The following is a 21809-nucleotide window of genomic DNA, read 5'->3' on the forward strand; positions in this document are numbered from 1 at the left end:
GGAAAACCACACTACAGGCTGATCCAACTTTGATGTAATGTCCTTAAAACAAGTCAAAATAAGGCTCAGTAGTGTGTGTGGCCTCCACGTGCCTGTATGACCTCCCTACAACGCCTGGGCATGCTCCTGATGAGGTGGCGGATGGTCTCCTGAGGGATCTCCTCCCAGACCTGGACTAAAGCATCCACCAACTCCTAGACAGTCTGTGGTGCAACGTGGCGTTGGTGGATGGAGCGAGACATGATGTCCCAGATGTGCTCAATTGGATTCAGGTCTGGGGAACGGGCGGGCCAGTCCATAGCATCAATGCCTTCCTCTTTCAGGAACTGCTGGCACACTCCAGCCACATGAGGTCTAGCATTGTCTTGCATTAGGAGGAACCCAGGGCCAACCGCACCAGCATATGGTCTCACAAGGGGTCTGAGGATCTCATCTCGGTACCTAATGGCAGTCAGACTACCTCTGGTGAGCACATGGAGGGCTGTGCGGCCCCCCAAAGAAATGCCACCCCACACCATGACTGACCCACCGCCAAACCAGTCATGCTGGAGGTTGTTGCAGGCAGCAGAACGTTCTCCACGGCGTCTCCAGACTCTGTCACGTGCTCAGTGTTAACCTGCTTTCATCTGTGAAGAGCACAGGGCGCCAGTGGCGAATTTGCCAATCTTGGTGTTCTCTGGCAAATGCCAAACGTCCTGCGCGGTGTTGGGCTGTAAGCACAACCCCCACCTGTGGACGTCGGGCCCTCATACCACCCTCATGGACTCTGTTTCTGACCGTTTGAGCAGACACATGCATATTTGTGGCCTGCTGGAGGTCATTTTGCAGGGCTCTGGCAGTGCTCCTCCTTGCACAAAGGCGGAGGTAGCGGTCCTGCTGCTGGGTTGTTGCCCTCCTATGGCCTCCTCCACGTCTCCTGATGTACTGGCCTGTCTCCTGGTAGCGCCTCCATGCTCTGGACACTACGCTGACAGACATAGCAAACCTTCTTGCTACATCTCACATTGATGTTCCATCCTGGATGAGCTGCACTACCTGAGCCACTTGTGTGGGTTGTAGACTCCGTCTCATGCTACCACTAGAGTGAAAGCACCGCCAGCATTCAAAAGTGACCAAAACATCAGCCAGGAAGCATAGGAACTGAGAAGTGGTCTGTGGTTATCACCTGCAGAACCACTCCTTTATTGGGGGTGTCTTGCTAATTGCCTATAATTTCCACCTGTTGTCTATTCCATTTGCACAACAGCATGTGAAATGTATTGTCAATCAGTGTTGCTACCTAAGTGGACAGTTTGATTTCACAGAAGTGTGATTGACTTGGAGTTACATTGTGTTGTTTAAGTGTTCCCTTTATTTTTTTGAGCAGTGTACTTAACTTTTTACTACTTTAATACACATAAGTTAATTAGTCCCAATACTTGTTCCCCTAAAATGGGGGCACTATGTACAACACGTGCTGTAATTTCTAAACGATTCACCCGATATGGATGAAAATACCTCTTTCATCATTGTTTGATTTTAAATCCAAACTTCCAGAGAAAAGAGCCAAAATAATAACTGTATATGACTACACAGCAATAGTCATCATGTGGACTCTGTAATATGATGTGTTGTTCCCCAGGTGAGCTTTGGCTTCCTCACCAGCCTGCTGCGTGTCATCAAGGAGTCCTGGGAGATCCCTGTGGCAGGAGGTGGTCCCAACCTGCTGAAGCTTCTCACTAAGGTAGGTACAGCTGATACATGCACGCACACTTACTGTCTCTCTCTCTCTCTCTCTCTCTCTCTCAACAGCATCCTTACTTTTGATTAAATATTATAATAAATAACTAAATATTTGGAACAGAAGTTATCAGAAGCCTCAATATAAGCCACATTATTGTTTGAAAATGTGACCCACACAAACATGATATACTAGATGTACATCTCTTTATCTCCCTCCATGAAATGTACAATATGAATGCATATCTCAGTTGTTTTTCCTGTGGCCCAGCTTTCTGTGTCTCTCTCTATGCTAGCTAGATAAACACTACGTCTCTCTATCTGTCGGCAGGCATTCCGGGAGAGCATATGCCACTGTCTGCAGAAGTACTGCCTCAACTATTCCACTGCACTATATTATCTGGACAGCCTGAAGAACAGAGAGGACTTTGGCTCCTATGTTAAGGTACACTCTACTGTACTGCTGGCCGGAGACGCCGAGCGCTGCTTATTTTGAAATGTAAATCAGGGTTGGTTGAGGCAAGGTCGCCCTGTGCTGGGGCTTGCTGACAATTTGGAACGTAACAATTTGACTTCTGCTGTTGTGACTATTTATCTTTATTTTTTTACAACCCTTCTGTTGTTTTTTTTACTCTCCACTGAGATCATTTTTCTTCCTCGACAACTTCACTTTCCCTCCTCCCCACCCGCTGTTCTATCTAATATGATCTCTATTTCACTCTTACACCCTAACTCTGTCTTGCCAAGGCCCTCCCAAACTCTTGCTCAATTGCTTTTTCTCTCAATATCAATATTTATTTCTCAATATTGTCACACACACTTATCTACCTACTTACAGTACAGTACTCTCTCTCTCTCTCTCTCTCTCTCTGAACAGTAAACATTACACTATTCCAAAATAATAAAGACATTTTAAATGTCATATTATGTCTATATACAGTGTTGTAACGATGTGCAAATAGTTAAAGTACAAAAGGGAAAATAAATCAACATAAATATGGGTTGTATTTACATTGGTGTTTGCTCTTCACTGGTTGCCCTTTTCTTGTGGCAACAGGTCACAAATCTTGCTGCTGTGATGGCACACTGGTATTTCACCCAGTAGATATGGGAGTTTATCAAAGTTTGATTTGTTTTCAAATTCTTTGTGGGTCTGTGTAATCTGAGTGAAATATGTGTCTCTATGATCATACATTTGGCAGGAGGTTAGGAAGTGCAGCTCAGATTCCACCTCATTTTATGGGCAGTGGGCACATAGCCTGTCTTCTCTTGAGAGCCAGGTCTGCCTACGGCAGCTTTTCTCAATAGCAAGGCTATGCTCACTGAGTCGGTACAGAGTCAAAGCTTTCCTTCAGTTTGGGTCAGTCACAGTGGTCAGGTATTCTGCCACTGTGTACTCTGTGTAGGGCCAAATAGCTTTCTAGTTTGCTCTGTTTTTTGTAAATTCTTTACAATGTGTCAAGTAATTATATTTTAGTTTTCTCATGATTTGGTTGGGTCTAATTGTGTTGCTGTCCTGGGGCTCTGTTTGTGTTTGTGAACAGAGCCCCAGAACCAGCTTGCTTAGGGGGCTCTTCTCCAGGTTAATTTCTCTGTAGGTGATGGCTTTGTTATCGAAGATTTGGGAATCGCTTCCTTTTAGGTGTTTGTAGAATTTAACGTCTCTTTTCTGGATTTTGATAATTAATGGGTATCGGCCTAATTCTGCTCTGCATGCATTTTTTGTTTTTTTAGGTTGGTGAGCGGACCCCAGACTTCACAACCATGAAGGGCAATGGGTTCTATAACTGATTCAAGTATTTTTTAGCCAGATCGTCAATGTCAAATTCTATGTTCATTTTGATGGCATAGAAGGCCCTTCTTCCCTTGTCTCGCAGATTGTTCATAGCTTTGTGGAAGTTACCTTTGGCGCTGATATTTAGGCCGAGGTATGTATAGTTTTTTGTGTGCTCTAGGGCAGGGTTTCCCAAACTCGGTCCTCGGGACCCCAAGGGGTGCACTACACAGCTGATTCAAATAATCAATTAATATTCCAGCTTTGATCATTTGAATCAACTGTGTAGTGTTAGGGCAAAAAAATAAATGTGCAAATCTTGGGGTCCCAAGGACTAAGTTTGGGAAACACTGCTCTAGGGTAACGGTGTCTAGATGGAATTTGAATTTGTGGTCCTGGCAACAGGACCTTTTTTGGAACACTATTATTTTTGACTGAGATTTACTGTCTGGACCCAGGTCTGACAGAATCTGTGCAGAAGTTCTAGGTGCTACCAAGGCCCTCCTTGGTTGGGGACAAAAGCACCAGATCATCAGATTTCAGATTCTAGTAGAGTGAGGCCAACTGCTGCAGACTGTTCTAGGGCCCTCACCAATTTGTTGATATATAGGTTGAAGAGTGTGGGGCTTAAGCTCCATCCCTGTCTCACCCCATGGCCCTGTGGAAATAAATGTTTTTTTTTTGTTGCCAATTTTAACCACAGACTTGTTGTTTGTGTACATGGATTTTATAATGCCATATGTTTTCCCTCAACACTAGTTTCCATGAATGTTTTATAGCAGACCCTCATGCCAAATTGAGTCAAAAGCGTTTTTGAAATCATCAAAGTATGAGAAGACTGCCTTTGTTTTGGTTTGTTAGTTTGTCATTTAGGGTGTGCGGGGTGAATACGTGGTCTGTCATACAGTAATTTGGTAAAAAGCCAATTTGACATTTGCTCAGTACATTGTTTTCACTGAGGAAATGTACGAGTTTGCTGTTAATGATAAAGCAGAGGATTTTCCCATGGCTGCTGTTGACGCATATCCCCTGGTACATATTGGAGTCAAATTTGTTTCCACTTTTGTGGATTGGGGTGATCAGTCCTTGGTTCCAAATATTGTGGAAGATGCCTGAGTCAAGAACGATGTTAGAGTTTAAGTATAGCCAATTGGAATTTCTGGTCTGTATATTTTATCATTTCATTTAGGATACCATCAACACCACATGCCTTTTTGGGTTGGAGGATTTGTATTTTGTCCTGTAGTTCATTCAATGTAATTGGAGAATCCAGTGGGTTCTGGGACTGTAGTCTATAATAGTTGATTATAAGATTTTTATTTCATCATGCATATGTTTTTGCTATTTGTTCTTTGTTATAGGGCCAAAAAGATTGGAGGTGGTTTATCGCTCTCTCACTCTCTCTATCACTCTCTCACGCTCTTTCTCTCTTTCTCTCCTCTAGTGGTGTGAGAAGAACCAGGAGTGCCGGAGGCTGCAGTTGCGTGACCTGTTGGTGGCGCCGTTGCAGCGTCTGACCCGCTACCCCCTGCTGCTGAAGAACGTTGGGAAGAGGAGCCGGACGGAGGAGGAGGAGAGCGCCCTGCAGAGCGTGGTGGAGCAGGTGGACACCTCCATATGTGAGCATCCCCCTTCCTTCACCCACTTCACTGGAACACTGTATTGCAGAACCTCATATCACTACACAGGCTGCTGTATCCTATCTCCTATTTGCCTGGCCTTGAACAGATGCATCTAGCGAGGCTCTTTGATGTTATCAACACCATGCCTCGATAATGAAGGGGGCTGTGCTTTTATACAGGTTGGTTCTCTTCTGCGTCTCTCAAAGAGTTCTATTTTTCTATGTAGGAAACAGCATACCTGCCATTCAGGTTATCAGGTCATCGGGACTCTTGGGGTTTTCCTGACAGTGCTGTGCTTTTGACAGTCACTTACACATATCTCCTGGCTTAAAGAGCGACTGCACTTCCTGATTTGGACTCGTTTTGAAGATTTCTTATTAAGAAATGCAAGCTGCCATTACTGAAGCCAAATGAGAGTTGTCTTGGGGGTGTGGTTTGATGTGGGTGTTATTTTTGCATATCGTGCCCTGGCAGGTACGTGTTGTTTGTCTCTCCTGAGTCACCGTAGCTCTTCCAAGCTGTCAAACTATTGTAAATAAAGCAAAAGCTAAACGCTGTTTACCAGTGGCCAAAATCACTAGCTAGCTAGATAGGTTCCAACTCTGTGTTTGTCAATAAAGCTAGCAAGAAGTAGCTTGCAGGCACATTGAGCAGCCAGGACCAAATTAGCTTATCAAGTCACTGGCGAGTGACAACGTGTGTGCTTCTGTGCCAAAAAAAAACCAACGTTCTCACTATTTATTACCAGAGTGTGCACCTTTCTATCAGTGTTTTATAGGGAATCATGTTACAAAACAGGTTGCGGGGGGACACAAGATGCTCGCAAATGGGTTTTGGAATATTGATAAGTTGCAGTTGGGATACCAGTGCGCTCTGATTGTCTCAATTCTCATTTTGCCCCAAAAAGTGGCAGATGCGTGTTTGTCACTATCAAACACATCAGTGTGTGGCCACTCCATTAAGGGCTTAGGTCCACGGGTAATTACAACATAAAATTGGCAGCATGTTATCTTATGTAAACAAGTCTGAGGTGCTGAGTAATGGGCAGATCTGTCTCACTGTCTGGAGGTTCTGGCTGCTATGATTTGATAGAGCACAATCAGCACAGCTGATTCTCCCGTGTTAGTGGGCACTGTGTATCCTTAGACAACTGTCCAGAACTCACAAAACTCAGTTTTGGACGAGACTGACTTCATTACCAAATATCCTATTTACACTTTGTAGCCAATTCTGACACTAGAACACTATAATGAATGTTTCTGACTCATATCAATGCTACATAGACTGTTTTAAAACCAGAGAAGTTGGTTCTAAGGGTGTGGGGGGTGTTTAGAGGAAAAGGTGTACACAACAATGGAGCGTTACAGATCACACCCATGTTGCGACACACAGTGAACTGTTGTCATCGTTTAATGATATCTGTATCAAGAACTTTGAGATGCAACCTCAGAGATACTATTTCAAATGGATTTGTTTCATTGCCAATACCAGACAAATTGATTTGTTTCATTGCCAATACCAGACAAATTGATTTGTTTCATTGCCAATACCAGACAAATTGATTTGTTTCATTGCCAATACCAGACAAATTGATAGTTCAATTAAAAATGCAGCTGAAAATGTTAAAGTAGAACTAATTTATTAAACTAATATGAAGTTACAAAAATAATATTAATTGAACCTGATGACAAGGAAGTGACATTCTTGTCATCGATTTCTGTGTGTTCTAAAGCCAGATATAAGCCAGCCAGAATTGATGTTCCTAACTAGTTTGTGCACTGCTCACAACCAAACATTTGAGGGCTAGATTCAATCAGATTGACATCCGCATAGTTTTGTTTTGGCGATGTCGGAGGTGGAACTGCTTTAAATTTTGTGCACATCAACTGAGGTAAACTATATGCATTCCGGTGGAAGTCCATTATTTTCATATGGGAGGCAATCCGCACCGCTGTGATTTTTCCAACTTGTACATTGCTTTGCCATGCATTATCAGAAAAGTAGGTGCATGATTCTTTTTATTGCGATGGGAAGCATGGATTACGATGATTACGTAAAATGTACCATACTTCAATGTAATGATGAAGCCTGTGTGCACGCGGCATCAGAGCTATAAAATCCACTAAGGTTTCTGCGTTACCTTGTCACAGACAATGCCATTGGATGCAACGAAACCACACCTGACTATAATCCGACCAATCCTATGCAGCCGCATTAAAAGTTCAAAATATGGTATGGGCTATTTTAACGACCACATAGGGCTATGTTTTGGATGACTGGCTGCGAATGTTTATTGAATTGTTTTATTTCTGCCTTTTCTATTCCAGACATTCTGAAATTCACTAAAGCATCCCATGTATGTAACTTTAGTCTTTCACTTTTCAATGAAATCCCCCATCCAAATTTACATTTGAGAGTCATTATTCCTATGATCGATAGAGCCTACACTTTCTACCTCTATTTTGAATTTCTTACGCAGTAGGGATAATAACACGAGCAGCCGCATACCAATATGTCAGTTCACACCACTCCAACACCGCCAAAACATCTCCTATGCTTTTTGACCAGGGTGATGACCTTGTCATTCACACACACTCCTCCCCCTCTCTGTGTGTGTGTGAGCAGGTGATCTGGAGGGGAAGGTGAAATGGCTGGACAACTACCAGAAGGTGAAACAGCTAAGAGATTCCTTGGTGTGGCTGCCAGTGTGGGAGAGAGACAAGCAGGCCTTCGTCCCTGAGGTAAGGCTGCTTTCACTATACTGGGAGGGTTGAGCTTTGAATACCGAACTTGGTTTTCACAAATGCAGAATAGAATAGAACTTACTCAATTTACTTAATCATCTTGGTTCCTGGAGGAACATTGGGCCTGTACTAAAGTTTCACTATTGTCAGTCTTAGGCTGCTTTGTTTGCCTCTTGCCATGACAAGTGGATCTTCTTGAGATCTGAATAGAATAGACCAATTGGTTAACGTTTCTTACACACGTCAGATACTACAATAACTTGGCTGCATCTTAAATCTGAGATCATAGCACTGATGTAAAGGAAAGAGAAAGCTGTCTAAAGCTTCTTAGTGGGGGTTTTCAGACAAGGATCAAGTGATACCTAACATCAGGATCCGCAAAGCTAGACAGACACACAGATAAGATATTACAGTGTGATATTTAAGTGAAAATGCCTGAGAAGCCAGTGTTTGAAGGATGTATTGAAATGGGTGTTGTTAGGCCCAAGACCAAATCATACCAATATATCCTCCAAACACTGGCTTCTCGGGCAATATCACTTTTATACAACAGGTTACCAACATATTCAAATAATGATTGACATATTTTCATTAAAAACGTTATTGTGATGAATTTGTTCATACTATTTCATCCTTCCACAAGATATAGTCCCAAAACAAATCTAGGGTTGCTACCCAAGCCATCTGCTTGTTCGTTCTATTGGTTTGGTTGCCAGAGACGCGACCCAGTCGTTCAGTCTTTTTGTTCTGAATCTATGGACGTCGTTTGTTCTAAATGTTCCATTGCCATACTGGCTGGCAACGTTCTTATCCCTTGCTTTCTAGCTAGCCAACTACGGCTAACTTACAGTCATGTCAAAAAGCCAGAATAACAGCAAAGTAGCTGCATTTGCATTTGTTTAAGCTGTTTTCTAGTGAGATTTATTTAGATACATCCATAACAATAAGCTAATGAGACACAATTTTGCCTGGCATGTGCTCTCTCGTCAATACACTGTTGTTCAGAGGAGCTAGCCAACAACATAGCTAACACAATCACTTCAAACTGAAGCTGTAAAAACTCAAATCTGTCTCATCCCAACACGTTCATTACTATGGGACAGCTGGAGATCAAATTTGAATCTTGAAACAATGTTGCAAATGTCGGAGACACAGACGGCAAGGTTTACACAAATCTCTGCTGTTGAAAACTACATGTTAGTCTCAAAGAAATGGGAGATAATGTCTAGATGCTTTTTTATAGTGGAGGTCAAGTATATAAGATGCCTGGCTGGGCTGATGAGACAGTGTATTGCTCATTCAGATGGAACAGAGTAAATAGGCATTTTAAAGTCATAGATTTAGCTGGTGATAACTTATGGAATAGATACAGGCTGGAATGCGCTTTTAACCAATCAGCATTCAGGATTAGACCCACTGTTGTATACACTGACACCACATACAGTAGGAACTTATAAGAACGCAAACAAATTTCCCACAACATAACCACAGCCCTTCATTTGGCTACAAACAGAATCTGAAGCATCTCCTAAAGTCTGCCTCCCTCGAAAACCTCATCTCTCATCGGAGCCTGCTGCACAAGGGAAAACTAGTGCTTACAGGTCAGTGACATACAGAGTAATTAGACCAGACTAATTCAAATAGTTTGTACTGTAGTTCTACATGTTTTTGCATGTCATCTCTATATGTGATTCTAGAGAATGGCAAGCTGCAGAATGTGTACCTGTTTCTGTTCGACGAGTTCCTCCTCATCACCAAGATCAAGAGGAACAAAAAGGTGCTACCAATATCTGATTTGTTGCATATACTTATACTCCTTATTTCCTTACTTACTTCCGAATTATCTTTCTCCCTCCAGAAGTCCACAGGTCCTGAACAGAGTCCCCACCGTCCACCTCAGAACCAGGAGTTGGACCAGTTGCTGAAGGAGGGCTGTACCTTCACCGTCCTGGATCAGCCCGTCTCGCTGGACCGCCTCCAGCTCAAGAACATAGACCAACTCAACGCAGCAGGTGGGGAAGGATCAACACCTCAATGATACTGTGTCTTCGGAAAGTATTCAGACCCCTTGACTTTTTCTACATTTTTTTCAGGCTACAGCCTGAAATTTTCCATGGGAAGTTAAGCCCTGGAATTTGGGGGAATTTTACTTAAATTCATCAAAAAGTTATCTTATAACACTGAACCTTTTTTGTGGGATACACATAAGGCACACAACTACACTGTCTGAGCGAAGGACTACATGCTTTCTGGTAAGTTTTGATTACAATACTGGGTGGGTTGGATATATTTTATATGACATACATGATTTAGTAAATAGTAGCCTACAGCAGAGTGTTTAAATAATTTCTAACTTGTTAGCAGTTTCTGCTAGTTAGCTTTTGCTACCATGTTGTTTCCATACATGTATCATTTTAAAACATTTATCTTACAAAGGAGTTGTTTAATCTAACTGCTTAACTATTTATCTGTACATGGAATTGTATGTGTTTTTTTTACTCATTTTTTTCTAATCTTTACAGGAAAATGTCATGGGCACTATCTGATGTGTGGAGACCTTTCGCTGCAGCTAATGTAGAAGGAAAAGCTGTGTACATTTGCAAATACTGTGCCAAATCATATGTGAAGAAGGCAACAAAGATACAGAATTATCTAGCCAAGTACATAAAGGTCCCTCAGCACTCACTAGAAGCAACCTGACAAAAGTCCTTCTACTTCTATTCGAGGTGAAAAGGATTAATCAGACACCTTATCAATAGCAACAGCTCATGGTCCTCCTGGAATCAGAAGTATTTTTTTGACTCAATGGAGGAACATAGTCAGAGAAATGCTGATGAATGTCCTTCCTGCTCGAACTGTGTATGCAACTGGTTCACCTCTGATGATCACAGCAATGTTTATTGGAAGAGATTTCTGAATGTTCTTCACCCAGCATACACCCCTCCAACCAAACATGCTTTATCTACTCATTTGCTGGATGTAGAGTTCAACAGAGTTCAAGTGAGGGTCAAGCAAATCAGATAAAGCAGACTGTATTGCAATCATCTCTGATGGGTGGTCGAATGTTTGTGGCCAAGGAATAATTAACTACATCATCTCCACCCCCAACCAGTATTCTACAAGAGCACAGACACAAGGGACAACAGACACACTGGTCTCTATATTGCAGATGAGCTGAAGGCAGTCATCAATGACCTTGGACCACAGAAGGTATTTGCACTGGTGACAGACAATGCTGCGAACATGATGGTTGCTTGGTCTAAAGTGGAGGAGTCCAACCCTCATATCACACCCATTGGCTGTGCTGCTCATGCATTGAATCTGCCCCTCAAGGACATCATGCCACTGAAAACAATGGATACACTCAACAAGAGAGCCAAAGAAATGGTTAGGTATGTGAAAGGTCATCAAGTTATAGCAGCAATCTACCTCACCAAGCAAAGTGCGAAGAATAAGAGTACCCCATACAAGCTGCCCAGCAACACTCGTTGGGGTGGTGTTGTCATCATGTTTGACAGTCTCCTGGAGGGGAAGGAGTCGCTCCAAGAAATGGCCACATCACAGTCTGCTAATATGGACAGCCCCATCAATAGGATCCTCTTGGATGATGTATTTTGGGAGTGGTAAGCAGACTGAAACCTATAGCAGTAGCCATTGCACAGATTGGCCATCCTGTCTGATGTTCAGACTTTGCTTGCAGATGTAAGAGAAGAAATCCGAACTGCCCTGTCCACTTCACCGTTGTTCCAAGCAGAGGAAACTGTAGTTCTGAAATACATCAAAAAGCGTGAAGACTTCTGCCTGAAGCCCGTACACGAGGCAGCATACATGTTGGACCCCAACTATGCTGGCAAGAGCTTCCTGTCTGGTGCAGAGATCAACAACGCCTATGGTGTCATCACTACTGTGTCTCGCCACCTTGGCCTGGATGAGGGCAAGGTTCTTGGCAGTCTGGCGAAGTACACTTCTAAGCAAGGGCTTTGGGATGGAGATGCAATATGGCAGTCGTGCCAACATATCTCATCAGCCACCTGGTGGAAGGGACTTTGTGGGTCTGAGGCTCTTTCCTGTGTTGCCTCCATCATCCTCCAAATCCCACCAACATCAGCCGCCTCAGAGCGCAACTGGTCCTTGTTTGGAAACACACACACCAAAGCACGCAACAGGCTGACCAATACAAGGGTTGAAAAATTGGTGGCCATCCGGGCACATTTGAGGCTTTTTTAGCCTGACAACGAGCCATCCTCAACCAGGTTGGAAAGTGACAGTGAAGATGAGGCCTCAGAGTCTGATGTTCAAGAGGTGGACATTGAGGAGGTCCAGGGAGAAGACATGGAAGCCTGAGAGGAAGACAACCAAAGCTTTAGTTTCTAGACTATCATTTTACAGATGTATGTTGAAAACGTTTTTGGGAGATGCGATGGATCATTGGGGATCATTCAATATTCCCTTTCTGTTGATGTTCAGTGAAATCATCACGTGAAGAGTCAACTCATTTAATTAAAGTTCAATTTGTAACAATTTTTTTCTATTGGAAGGATTAAATCAATTGCAATTATGTCTACTGATGGATAAAATGGTAAAATGTTGTTTCTGTCTCCATATGATATGGTAAATATATCCAATGCAAAAAACATCTACATTTAAATGGTATTAATTTGCATATATTCCCACGGAAAGTTTCCACCTCTGAATATTCCCCAAAATGTGCAACCCTACACACACACACGTACACATGGATTTTGTATTGTAGACATGTGGTAGTGGTGGAGTAGGGGCCTGAGGGCACACAGTGTGTTGTGAAATCTGTGACTGTATCATGTTTTTAAAATTGTGTACCTGCCTTAATTTTGCTGGACCCAGGGAAAGTAGACAGCAGCTAATGGGGATCCATAATAAATACAAATCAAAACAGCAGATTGCAGTATCAGTCCTGAGTTGTTTGTTCAGTACTTTCTTTTGTACTACTGTGTCGTTAATGAATACAAACCAGTTCTCTTGTTTATGAACAAAATGGAAGCAAACGGGCCAAAACAGGAAGGGACCAACCGAGCCTATCCATCAACAAATGCTTGTTTTCATTTTCTGTTAGAATTTTTTTGTTGCTATGTTTTCAAAGGTGTGCACTAAAGAATGTTTTATCCTTCTCTTCTCAGCTTCAGGTCTACCCCAATCCTTCATCATCATGCACCAGAACCGCTACCAGCAGTGTATCGCTGCCTTCATCCTACAAGCTCCAACCGAGGCCGTCAAGGTACAATAAGAGCCGTCTGACTTGACATTAAACACACTGTGCGTGTTGCAGAACAAACAAAAACACTTTTGACAGCAATGTTTTTACAGTGAGAATTGGATTGCATACCATTTTCTTGTTCATGTGTAGCTGGGTGCTTAGAATTGTACCATGGTGACTGGCAACATTCCGTTGGCATAACAATAGCCTGCTAACATCTCAGGGCATCACATACCACTGTTATGTGGTATATCATGTTATCTTATGTAAGGCATGGATCTATCAATAGCAGGAAACTCCCATCTCAATATTCTCATAGCAGAGTCAAAGGTTATACATTTTTAGATTTGTTGGTGGTTTATAACTGGCATATACATTCCTGTGTTATATCATTCATCACCATGTTTCATGATAATATTAATTGTTCAGCTATTTACAGTCTATATCTGTCTGGGATGAACAAACATACTTATTGCTATCACCCCAGAAATCAAGTGACACACTCCAGCTAGTGTTGGGTCATCGTTAGACTACACTAGCAGATAAGTAACTTTTTTCCACTGTCCTGATCGTTTATTCCAGTACTTTCAGTCACCTTGCTCTCTGATACGTCTAGGTTAGGTGGAATTTCCTTCATTACTGGGCATGAGTTAGCAGAGTATTGTCATGGTACCCTGAATGTGTCAAGTTAAGTTAATTTAAAGTGCATTTTACAAATGTCACAACACACTTTACATGATTAAAAGGGAAGTACAAAACAATGTAGAAGGAAGGGGGGGAGAAAGGGGAACAATAACAACAATATAAAACCAGGGGAGCAACTTTTACTGGGGACATGTCCCCCCCCCCCTCCCCCACATTATGAAATTGCATTTTGACCCACCATTTTATCATTGGAATGTGATACAAAACGATGCGACAGTGTGCTTTAGGACCATGCAGACTCCTCCGAGCGGGCGGGTAGGCTGTTTGGAGTGTTTATCGGATAAAAAATAAGTTGACCCCCCCACTTCTAAAACCACATTTGCGCCCCTGATAAAAACCAACAATATCAACCATAACAATACAAATGTGTGTGTGTTTTCAGAGGGTGTGGATGTCAGAGATAGAGGGTGCTGTGGCGACGCTGCTGAGACTGTATTCCCAGCAGCCTCCCCGGGTGAAGAGCACCTCACTGTGGCTAGAGTCCTCCCAGATTTGAGCAGTCCCACTTTCGCTACTAGAACAGATGACCACAAGCACCGCTACTGGTGCCTGAACCATAGGTGGCTCTGATTTTATTTTAACACTGTCCTTTCCAGCACAGTTCCAGAAACTAGGTGGATGGTGGATGCGTGACCAGGCCAGCCCAGTACAACTTGGCTCAGTAGTGTGAAAGGGGTGTGCAGGCTATTAGTACAGACCAGCACAAATACACTTGATTGAGCTTTCAAACCAGCTACTGGCTAGTTGTTGAGAGCCTTGATTAGTTGAAGCAGGTGTATTAGTTGGTGCTGGGCTGGAACAAACACCTCTACACATGATGGATCTCTCCAGTACCAGAGTTGGTGAACACTGCACTAGACTCTGGCTAAAACGAGGATTACTATAACTGTATCATGCACTGTGGTCCCTACCAACCCCTTGTAATAACTTTTGTAAAATTAATGTTTGCTTTGAAAGTGTATTGCGGTACCATAATAGACTACAATTTTGAAAATGAGAAGATGACTGTTCTGCATTGCTGATGTGTGCTCAGAAAACATTTCCACAGTTTAAGTGAATGTGTACATGTGTCTGTGGCAAACAGTGCAACATACACAATCATAACATCACCCCAGTGTGTATCAAAACATGATACATCACACATACTCTGGTTTAACACACTGGTATAAACAGACACTGACCACCAAGGAAAATAGAAACAACTTGTTTTATTTACTCTTAATCATGATGGATTTTTTTTATACAATAAATGGTACATCTTGGACATAAAATATCATGATTCTTTCTTTCCTTCATCACACACACAACATGTTCCTCCTTCCAGGTCGGGTACAGTTCATGTCGGAAGTTTCCATACACTTAGGTTGGAGTCAGTAAAACTCGTTTTTCAACCACTCCACAAATTTCTTGTTAACAAACTATAGTTTTGGCAAGTCGGTTAGGACATCTACTTTGTGCATGACACAAGTCATTTTCCCAACAATTGTTTACAGATTATTTCACTTATAATTCACTGGGACAGACATTTACACACACTAAGTTGACTGTGCCTTTAAACAGCTTGGAAAATTCCAGAAATGGTGTAATGGCTTTAGAAGCTTCTGATAGGCTAATTGACATAATTTGAGTCAATTGGAGGTGTACCTGTGGATGTATTTCAAGGCCTACCTTCAAACTCAGTGCCTCTTTGCTTGACATTATGGGAAAATCAAAAGAAATCAGCCAAACTCTCAGAAGAAAAAAAAACTGTAGAAATCAACAAGTCTACTTCATCCTCGGGAGCAATTTCCAAATGCCTGAAGGTACCACGTTCATCTGTACAAACAATAGTACGCAAGTATAAACACCATGGGACCACGCAGCCATCATACCTCTCAGGAAGGAGATGTATTCTGTCTCCTAAATGAACGTACTTTGGTGGGAAAAGTGCAAATCAATCCCAGAACAACAGCAAAGGACCTTCTGAAGATGCTGGAGGAAACGGGTACAAAAGTATCTATATCCACAGTAAAATGAGTCCTATATCCACATAACCTGAAAGGCCGTTCAGCAAGGAAGAAGCCACTGCTCCAAACCCGCCATAAAAAAGCCAGACTACAGTTTGCAACTGCACATGGGGACCAAGATCGTACTTTTTGGAGAAATGTCCTCTGGTCTGATGAAACAAAAATAGAACTGTTTGGCCATAATGACCATCATTATGTTTGGAGGAAAAAGGGGGAGGCTTGCAAGCCGAAGAACACCATCCCAATCGTGAAGCACAGGGGTGGCAGCATCATGTTGTGGGGGTGCTTTTCTGCAGGAGGGACTGGTGCACTTCACAAAATAGATGGCATCATGAGGACGGAAAATGATGTGGATATATTGAAGCGACATCAGTCAGGAAGTTAAAGCTTGGTCGCAAATGGGTCTTCCAAATGGACAATGACCCCAAGCACACTTCCAAAGTTGTGGCAAAATGGCTTAAGGACAACAAAGTCAAGGTATTGGAGTGGCCATCACAAAGCCCTGACCTCAATTCTGTCTAACTGTCCAAAAATGGTGGGTAGAATTGGAAAAGCGTGTGCGCGCAAGGAGGCCTACAAACCTGACTCATGTACACCAGCTCTGTCAGGAGGAATGGGCCAAAATTCACCCAACTTATTGTGGGAAGCTTGTGGAAGGCTACCTGAAACGTTTGACCGAAGATAAACAATTTAAAGGCAATGCTACCAAATACTAATTGAGTGTATGTAAACTTCTGACCCACTGGGAATGTGATTAAATAAATAAAACGCTGAAATAAATCTCTACTATTATTCTGACATTTCACATTCTTAAAATAAAGTGGTGATCCCAACTGACCTAAGACAGGGAATTTTTAATAGGATTTAAATGTCAAAAAATGTGGCTAAGGTGTATGTAAACTTCCGACCTCAACTGTAGTCTGTGGTGGCAGTGTTCCCGACTGTCACTGTGACAGAGAGCCTGACAAACAAGACGTTGACTTAAGGCACAACCACTACATATGGGCCTCTGTTACAATACTCCAGAAATGCATCCTTCCTACCTTCCTTGAAGTAGTCACAGATCTCAATTGGTCTGTGACCAATAGGTGGATGTGAAAGGGTCATAACCTTTTTCACCTATCCATTAACTTACAGTTCTGTGCTTACCTGAAGGAAATGAGTAAAGACATTCCTAAAGTATATGAACAGGACCATGGTATCCTCCAAAGTGGAAAAGAAGAATGTGCACTATAAAGCCAATCGATACATTATGCATGACGATGACCGACATCTACGTGAAACAAGACACAGATTAGTGTAGTAGTACCATTCACTAAAATGAATTCAGTAAGACAATTATGGATTTTTCTTTTACATTACAAGTGTTTTTTAACATAATTTCTTTCTCCTTCATTTTCATCCATAAGAAAATTACAATTTTACAAAGATAATTCAACAGCCAGGTATTAGTGTGTGATAATGTCATACAGTAAGATGGTAAACCCTACAGGGGGGGCATTTGTTTCAGCCGAGCACTGAAATAACAGTTTCAACTAATTAATGTCTTAATGAGCAATTGATATGAACAGGTGCTAGTGCTGGGCTGGAACAAAAGCCTGCACACCTTGTAGCTCTCTCCAGAACCAGGGTTGGAGGACTATCGCTCAACTGTAGGGGTAGAATGAGGTGATAGTTAGTGGGGCAATACTTGTGGCTTCCTCACGGAGTGACACCATGGCACTGAGAGAGAGAGGTTGGGACTCTTAACCCAGAGTAGGATAAAAGCGGTGAAGCCTAAACCGCCAAACTCTTAGCCTTAGTAACGACACCCATCGCAAGCTGGGGAACTTGATCTGTATGGACAGGCCAGCAGAGAATGAATACTTTTGTGATCTTTCAGGTTAACCATAGTACTATTTATATACCTGTGTCAATCTGAGGTAGACGATACCAAACCGATGTAATGCAGAGATGGATACTAACACATGAGACTACTTGATCAAAGTGATCTGGTACAAAGCCATGTGTTTAAGAATGACCTTCTGGGTGGTCCTTTGTAGCTCAGTTAGTAGAGCATGTCGCTTGTAACGCCAGGGCAATGGGTTCGATTCCCAGGGCCACCCATATACGTAAAATATGTGCGCAAATGGTTAAGTTGCTTTGGAAAAGTGTCTGCTAAATGGCATATATATTCTCTGGAGGAAGGACTGTAGAGAGAGTAAAGGATGTTCAGCTCGCCGGACACAGGCAGATTGCTAGCCGGACAGCAAACCAGAACCCAGACAGCTAACCATTCCACACAAACAAGTCACTCACAAAATCTTAATACAATCATATACTGCGGATTGACCAGACAATGCAGTTCAATCAGTATTAAGAGCTTGTCAGAAAGAAAATAAGAATACTTGAATGAGGAGGACATTTTTTACAGTGTTATCAGTTCTATTTGACTGGTGGTAAAGAGTTTGCAGTTAGCGTAAATCAACATTGACACGTCCAAGTGTTGTAGAGCGAAGGTTTTAACAGCCACCATGCATTCTATAGAGCAGCGGTTCCCAACCATCTCTGTTTCGGGGACCACTAAATAACTGCCAAAAGCTCAAGGCCCACCATCCGCAAATCAGTCAATTGCACAATGTACATGGAACAATGTAAAAAAAAAAAAAAAAGTAAATATTTCCACATTTCAATTAACCTAAAACCAATTTCAAATTGTAGAAATTCATATACAAAAATATTGAAAGCTTATGAGACAACTAAAAGATGTGCAACATGAAAATATTGTCCCATTTACATTGTGTAATTTATTGACGGTCCATCCAAAGTCAAACCAACTTTTCCATGGTTGCACACCGGCCGGCTGAAGCTAATTGGCGAAGAAGTTGGCTAGCTTGCTAGCTAGTCTAGGCCATAAGACCTGGTTCGACTGTTTCAAGTCATCTAGAAGGGTGAGTGACTATAAGTGTGTACGGTTTAGGCATAGTGAAAGTACAAAGGCTTCCCACGTTCGAACACACACACACACACACGACACATCAAAGCACACCTCCAAGACACAAATCTTATTCACAGTTGCATTTCCTTATGAGGAGAACTGAAACTGAGGCTAAATCAGGAGGTTCAGTCCCCCTTTAATACTCCCAACTATTATTATAGAAAGAAATATAGAATAAAAATTAAATAACACAGTACCCTGATGGTCCACGGACCAAAGGTTAAACCACTGTAGAGGTGCTGTATAGACAGACAACACTGCCACCCTACACACACACACACACACACCATTTCTAAAACACCACACACACACACACGCACACACAAAGATCCACGCAGACAGTTATTGCTTCAAAGCAGAGCATACACAGCTCCTGCAGTAAGTAGTCATGATGTTGAATGGGATACAGGCGACAGAAACCACCACAGGCAACCACGTGGATCACATCACGTCTGCAATCAATGACAAAAATCACCACCACAAGTAGTTGTTTGCAAGAGATCAACGACGGTGCAAAACAAAGTCTTCATTACGTTTAGTAGAAAAATGAGCAGCATTGCAAAAAAAAATCTGATGTACATTATAAATGCCAGCCATGTTCAAGCATGTCTGAATTTATGATAAAAATGTAGGACTTTAAAAGTAAAAAACTCAAAGCTTTCAGCTAGATTTAAAAAGTAATTGAGATTAAATTAAGGTAAAGAAAAATCCAAGCTTTCCATTTTGCCTAATATCCTACCATCTCAGGAAATTTGGACTACTCCAGATGGACATTCTTTGGTCATTAACAAAATACTTATCCTAAAACAAACAGAACCACTGCTTTCAACCCTTTAACGTAACTCTATATCCTTTTGTTAAAACAACTTAACCTGTTCGGGATTTAACCCCTTTCTTCCACCTGCCTTCACAACCCTTCTAGACCCAACGTATACTTACAGTCAACCCCCTCGTCTTCCTAAACGTTAAAAGATGCTAACGATGCCAAACCAAGATGGCCGCCATCCAAGCTAGACATGTAGAGTAAAGATGGATAGTGCTGTTGAGCTCTCTCCGTTACCACTCTCTGACCAACCAGCCGGCATCATAAGTGGCAAAGGCACTATACAGATTTGGCCCATCCCATCCCATAGCTCTGGCTTGTCTGCTGTGCTTCTTCCATCATATTCCCATCTTGAGACCGAGACCCCAGCTACCCCCCTTACTAAGACCACTGGAGCTGGCCCATTCAGTGACTGTGGCCCCTTCTTCACAGTAGGTCTGATTGGTTCCAATGGTCCATGAAGTCAGAGAGACAGGTGTTGATTTCTGAGTCCGTTTGTAAGAATGGTCACGTAGGAAACGATGGGACATGCTGTTACTGGCGGGGCCAGGAGGCCGAGAGAGAGAGGTGTCAACCCTGGAGATCTTCGAAGCACGTCTCACACACCCGCACAGGCTTCTTGGAGGAGGGTGTGAGAGCGTTCTTGGCAGAGCACTCTGCACAGAAGATGTTGCCACAGTGTCTGCAGTGGTGCTGTGTGTGTGTGTGTGTGGGGGGGGGGGGGGGGGAGTAGAGAGACAGAGTCAGTTAGGAACTCCTTTGCGTCACCTCCTTCACCATGGTCGTGTTCATTAGGAACCAAACAGAAGATGATGGACTGGGTCTACCTGAACTTGTAAAATAACACACATTTTCCATTGCAAAACATTTGAAGAGGTTTTCTGAGCATGTACACAACCCGGATGAACAGACCGACATGCAACACAACTCACTTTCCTGATGGCGAGAGAGAAGCCCTTCCCACAGGCCATGCAGTTCTGTACCTCGTGGTCCTCCGCCCACTTCCTGGTAAGAGACTGTGACTGCTTTATCTACAAATGGGGACAGGGAGAGAGAGGGGTTAAACCATATACATTCACACTGGAAAACCAGCTCCACTGCACGTCTGCACCTATACAAACAGGCATGTACACACTAACACACACAGCTCTATTGACTTTTAAGTACCCATTAAACAAGTCCTAAAGAGTTCTAACTAGCAGAGCTGTGCAGGATTTTTTGACACGTCCACGGCTTAACAATTAAATGAGATTAGTAAATGATGTAATAATGGGTCGTCAGACTATAGTGGCTCCATGGCTGTGGACTGTTGGGACTAATACATTTGGACCCCAGGAAGAGTAGCTGCTGCCTTGGCAACAGCTAATGGGGATCCTAATAAAATACATGTAGACTGGTGTATGTGTACTGTGTTGTATTGTCTAGTTCAGCTACAGGTCACATAGAACGATGCAACTGAAGTCATAATACACGTGTCTAACATGGCGTTATGTGTCCTGCATTGTTACCTGTAGTGACTGGTTTTCTCTGCCCAGCTCCTGCATGGCAGCGGTTGTATCATCCAGTTTTCTACGCATCTCCACCACTTTGGACTGCAGTTTCTCCATCTCCCCCTCACCCTTCACACACCTGAAACACAACCATTACACAGTCACAATGGTGAAAGGCTAAAAGCAGAGAGAAGAGGAGAGAGAAAAAAGGATAGAGTGAGACAAAGAGAAACAGGGAAAGAAAGAGTAAACAACTCTAAAAGCACTAATGACCTCATTGGGTTTACTTGATAGCTACCTACACAAATAGCTAGCTAGAACAAAGTGCTAATAAGATATTCATTTAAAAATATTAATATCAATACAAAGAGATCTGTTACATTACAAACTATTAAGTACATGTTTTAAGTATTCCAAAATGTCTGCTACTATGATACTGTTACGCCTGCGCGGTTGCCTCACTGTGGATGGACCTGCCCTGAGCGCAATGACAACCATGTACCGTGGAAATAAGGTAAAGTAAACGTTATTAAACTGGAACCAGGTTGTTGTGTCATTTTAAGCAAAACAAAACTACTGGAAATCAGTTCTCTCTGACACCTTGCTGGATAGGCTATCAGCCAATGTGCTCTTTTGCACACTGTTTGGGAAGGGTCCGTAAAGCATTTTACTGTTTACGAAGCATGTGACAAATACATTTTGATTTGAAAGACATC

The 21809-nt window shown here is 42.5% G+C and overlaps 2 protein-coding genes across 4 annotated transcripts in view; one reads left to right on the forward strand and one right to left on the reverse strand.

Annotated features, from left to right (window-relative positions):
- LOC110497700 (pleckstrin homology domain-containing family G member 7) overlaps nucleotides 1-15068 on the forward strand; it is a 37079-nt gene extending 22011 nt beyond the window's left edge. The window contains exons 9-17 of one of the 2 annotated variants that reach the window (XM_036956613.1): nucleotides 1622-1723; nucleotides 2051-2164; nucleotides 4938-5112; nucleotides 7741-7856; nucleotides 9373-9460; nucleotides 9557-9636; nucleotides 9718-9871; nucleotides 13016-13113; nucleotides 14180-15068. In XM_036956613.1, coding sequence (XP_036812508.1) covers nucleotides 1622-1723; nucleotides 2051-2164; nucleotides 4938-5112; nucleotides 7741-7856; nucleotides 9373-9460; nucleotides 9557-9636; nucleotides 9718-9871; nucleotides 13016-13113; nucleotides 14180-14293 — 1041 coding nt within the window. In that variant the 3' untranslated portion in view covers nucleotides 14294-15068. The remainder of the gene's footprint in view (nucleotides 1-1621; nucleotides 1724-2050; nucleotides 2165-4937; nucleotides 5113-7740; nucleotides 7857-9372; nucleotides 9461-9556; nucleotides 9637-9717; nucleotides 9872-13015; nucleotides 13114-14179) is intronic. The other variant, XM_036956620.1, reaches the window with a different exon arrangement.
- A 2549-nt stretch (nucleotides 15069-17617) lies between these two features.
- The window catches only part of LOC110497706 (early endosome antigen 1), a 42807-nt gene continuing 38615 nt past the window's right edge, over nucleotides 17618-21809 (reverse strand). For both annotated transcript variants that reach the window (XM_036956642.1, XM_036956635.1), the window contains 3 exons: nucleotides 21112-21232; nucleotides 20536-20634; nucleotides 17618-20296 (listed from right to left, as the gene is read on the reverse strand). In XM_036956642.1, coding sequence (XP_036812537.1) covers nucleotides 20174-20296; nucleotides 20536-20634; nucleotides 21112-21232 — 343 coding nt within the window. In that variant the 3' untranslated portion in view covers nucleotides 17618-20173. The remainder of the gene's footprint in view (nucleotides 20297-20535; nucleotides 20635-21111; nucleotides 21233-21809) is intronic.

Source organism: Oncorhynchus mykiss, chromosome 2, assembly GCF_013265735.2.
Source record: "Oncorhynchus mykiss isolate Arlee chromosome 2, USDA_OmykA_1.1, whole genome shotgun sequence".
NCBI lineage: Eukaryota > Metazoa > Chordata > Actinopteri > Salmoniformes > Salmonidae > Oncorhynchus > Oncorhynchus mykiss.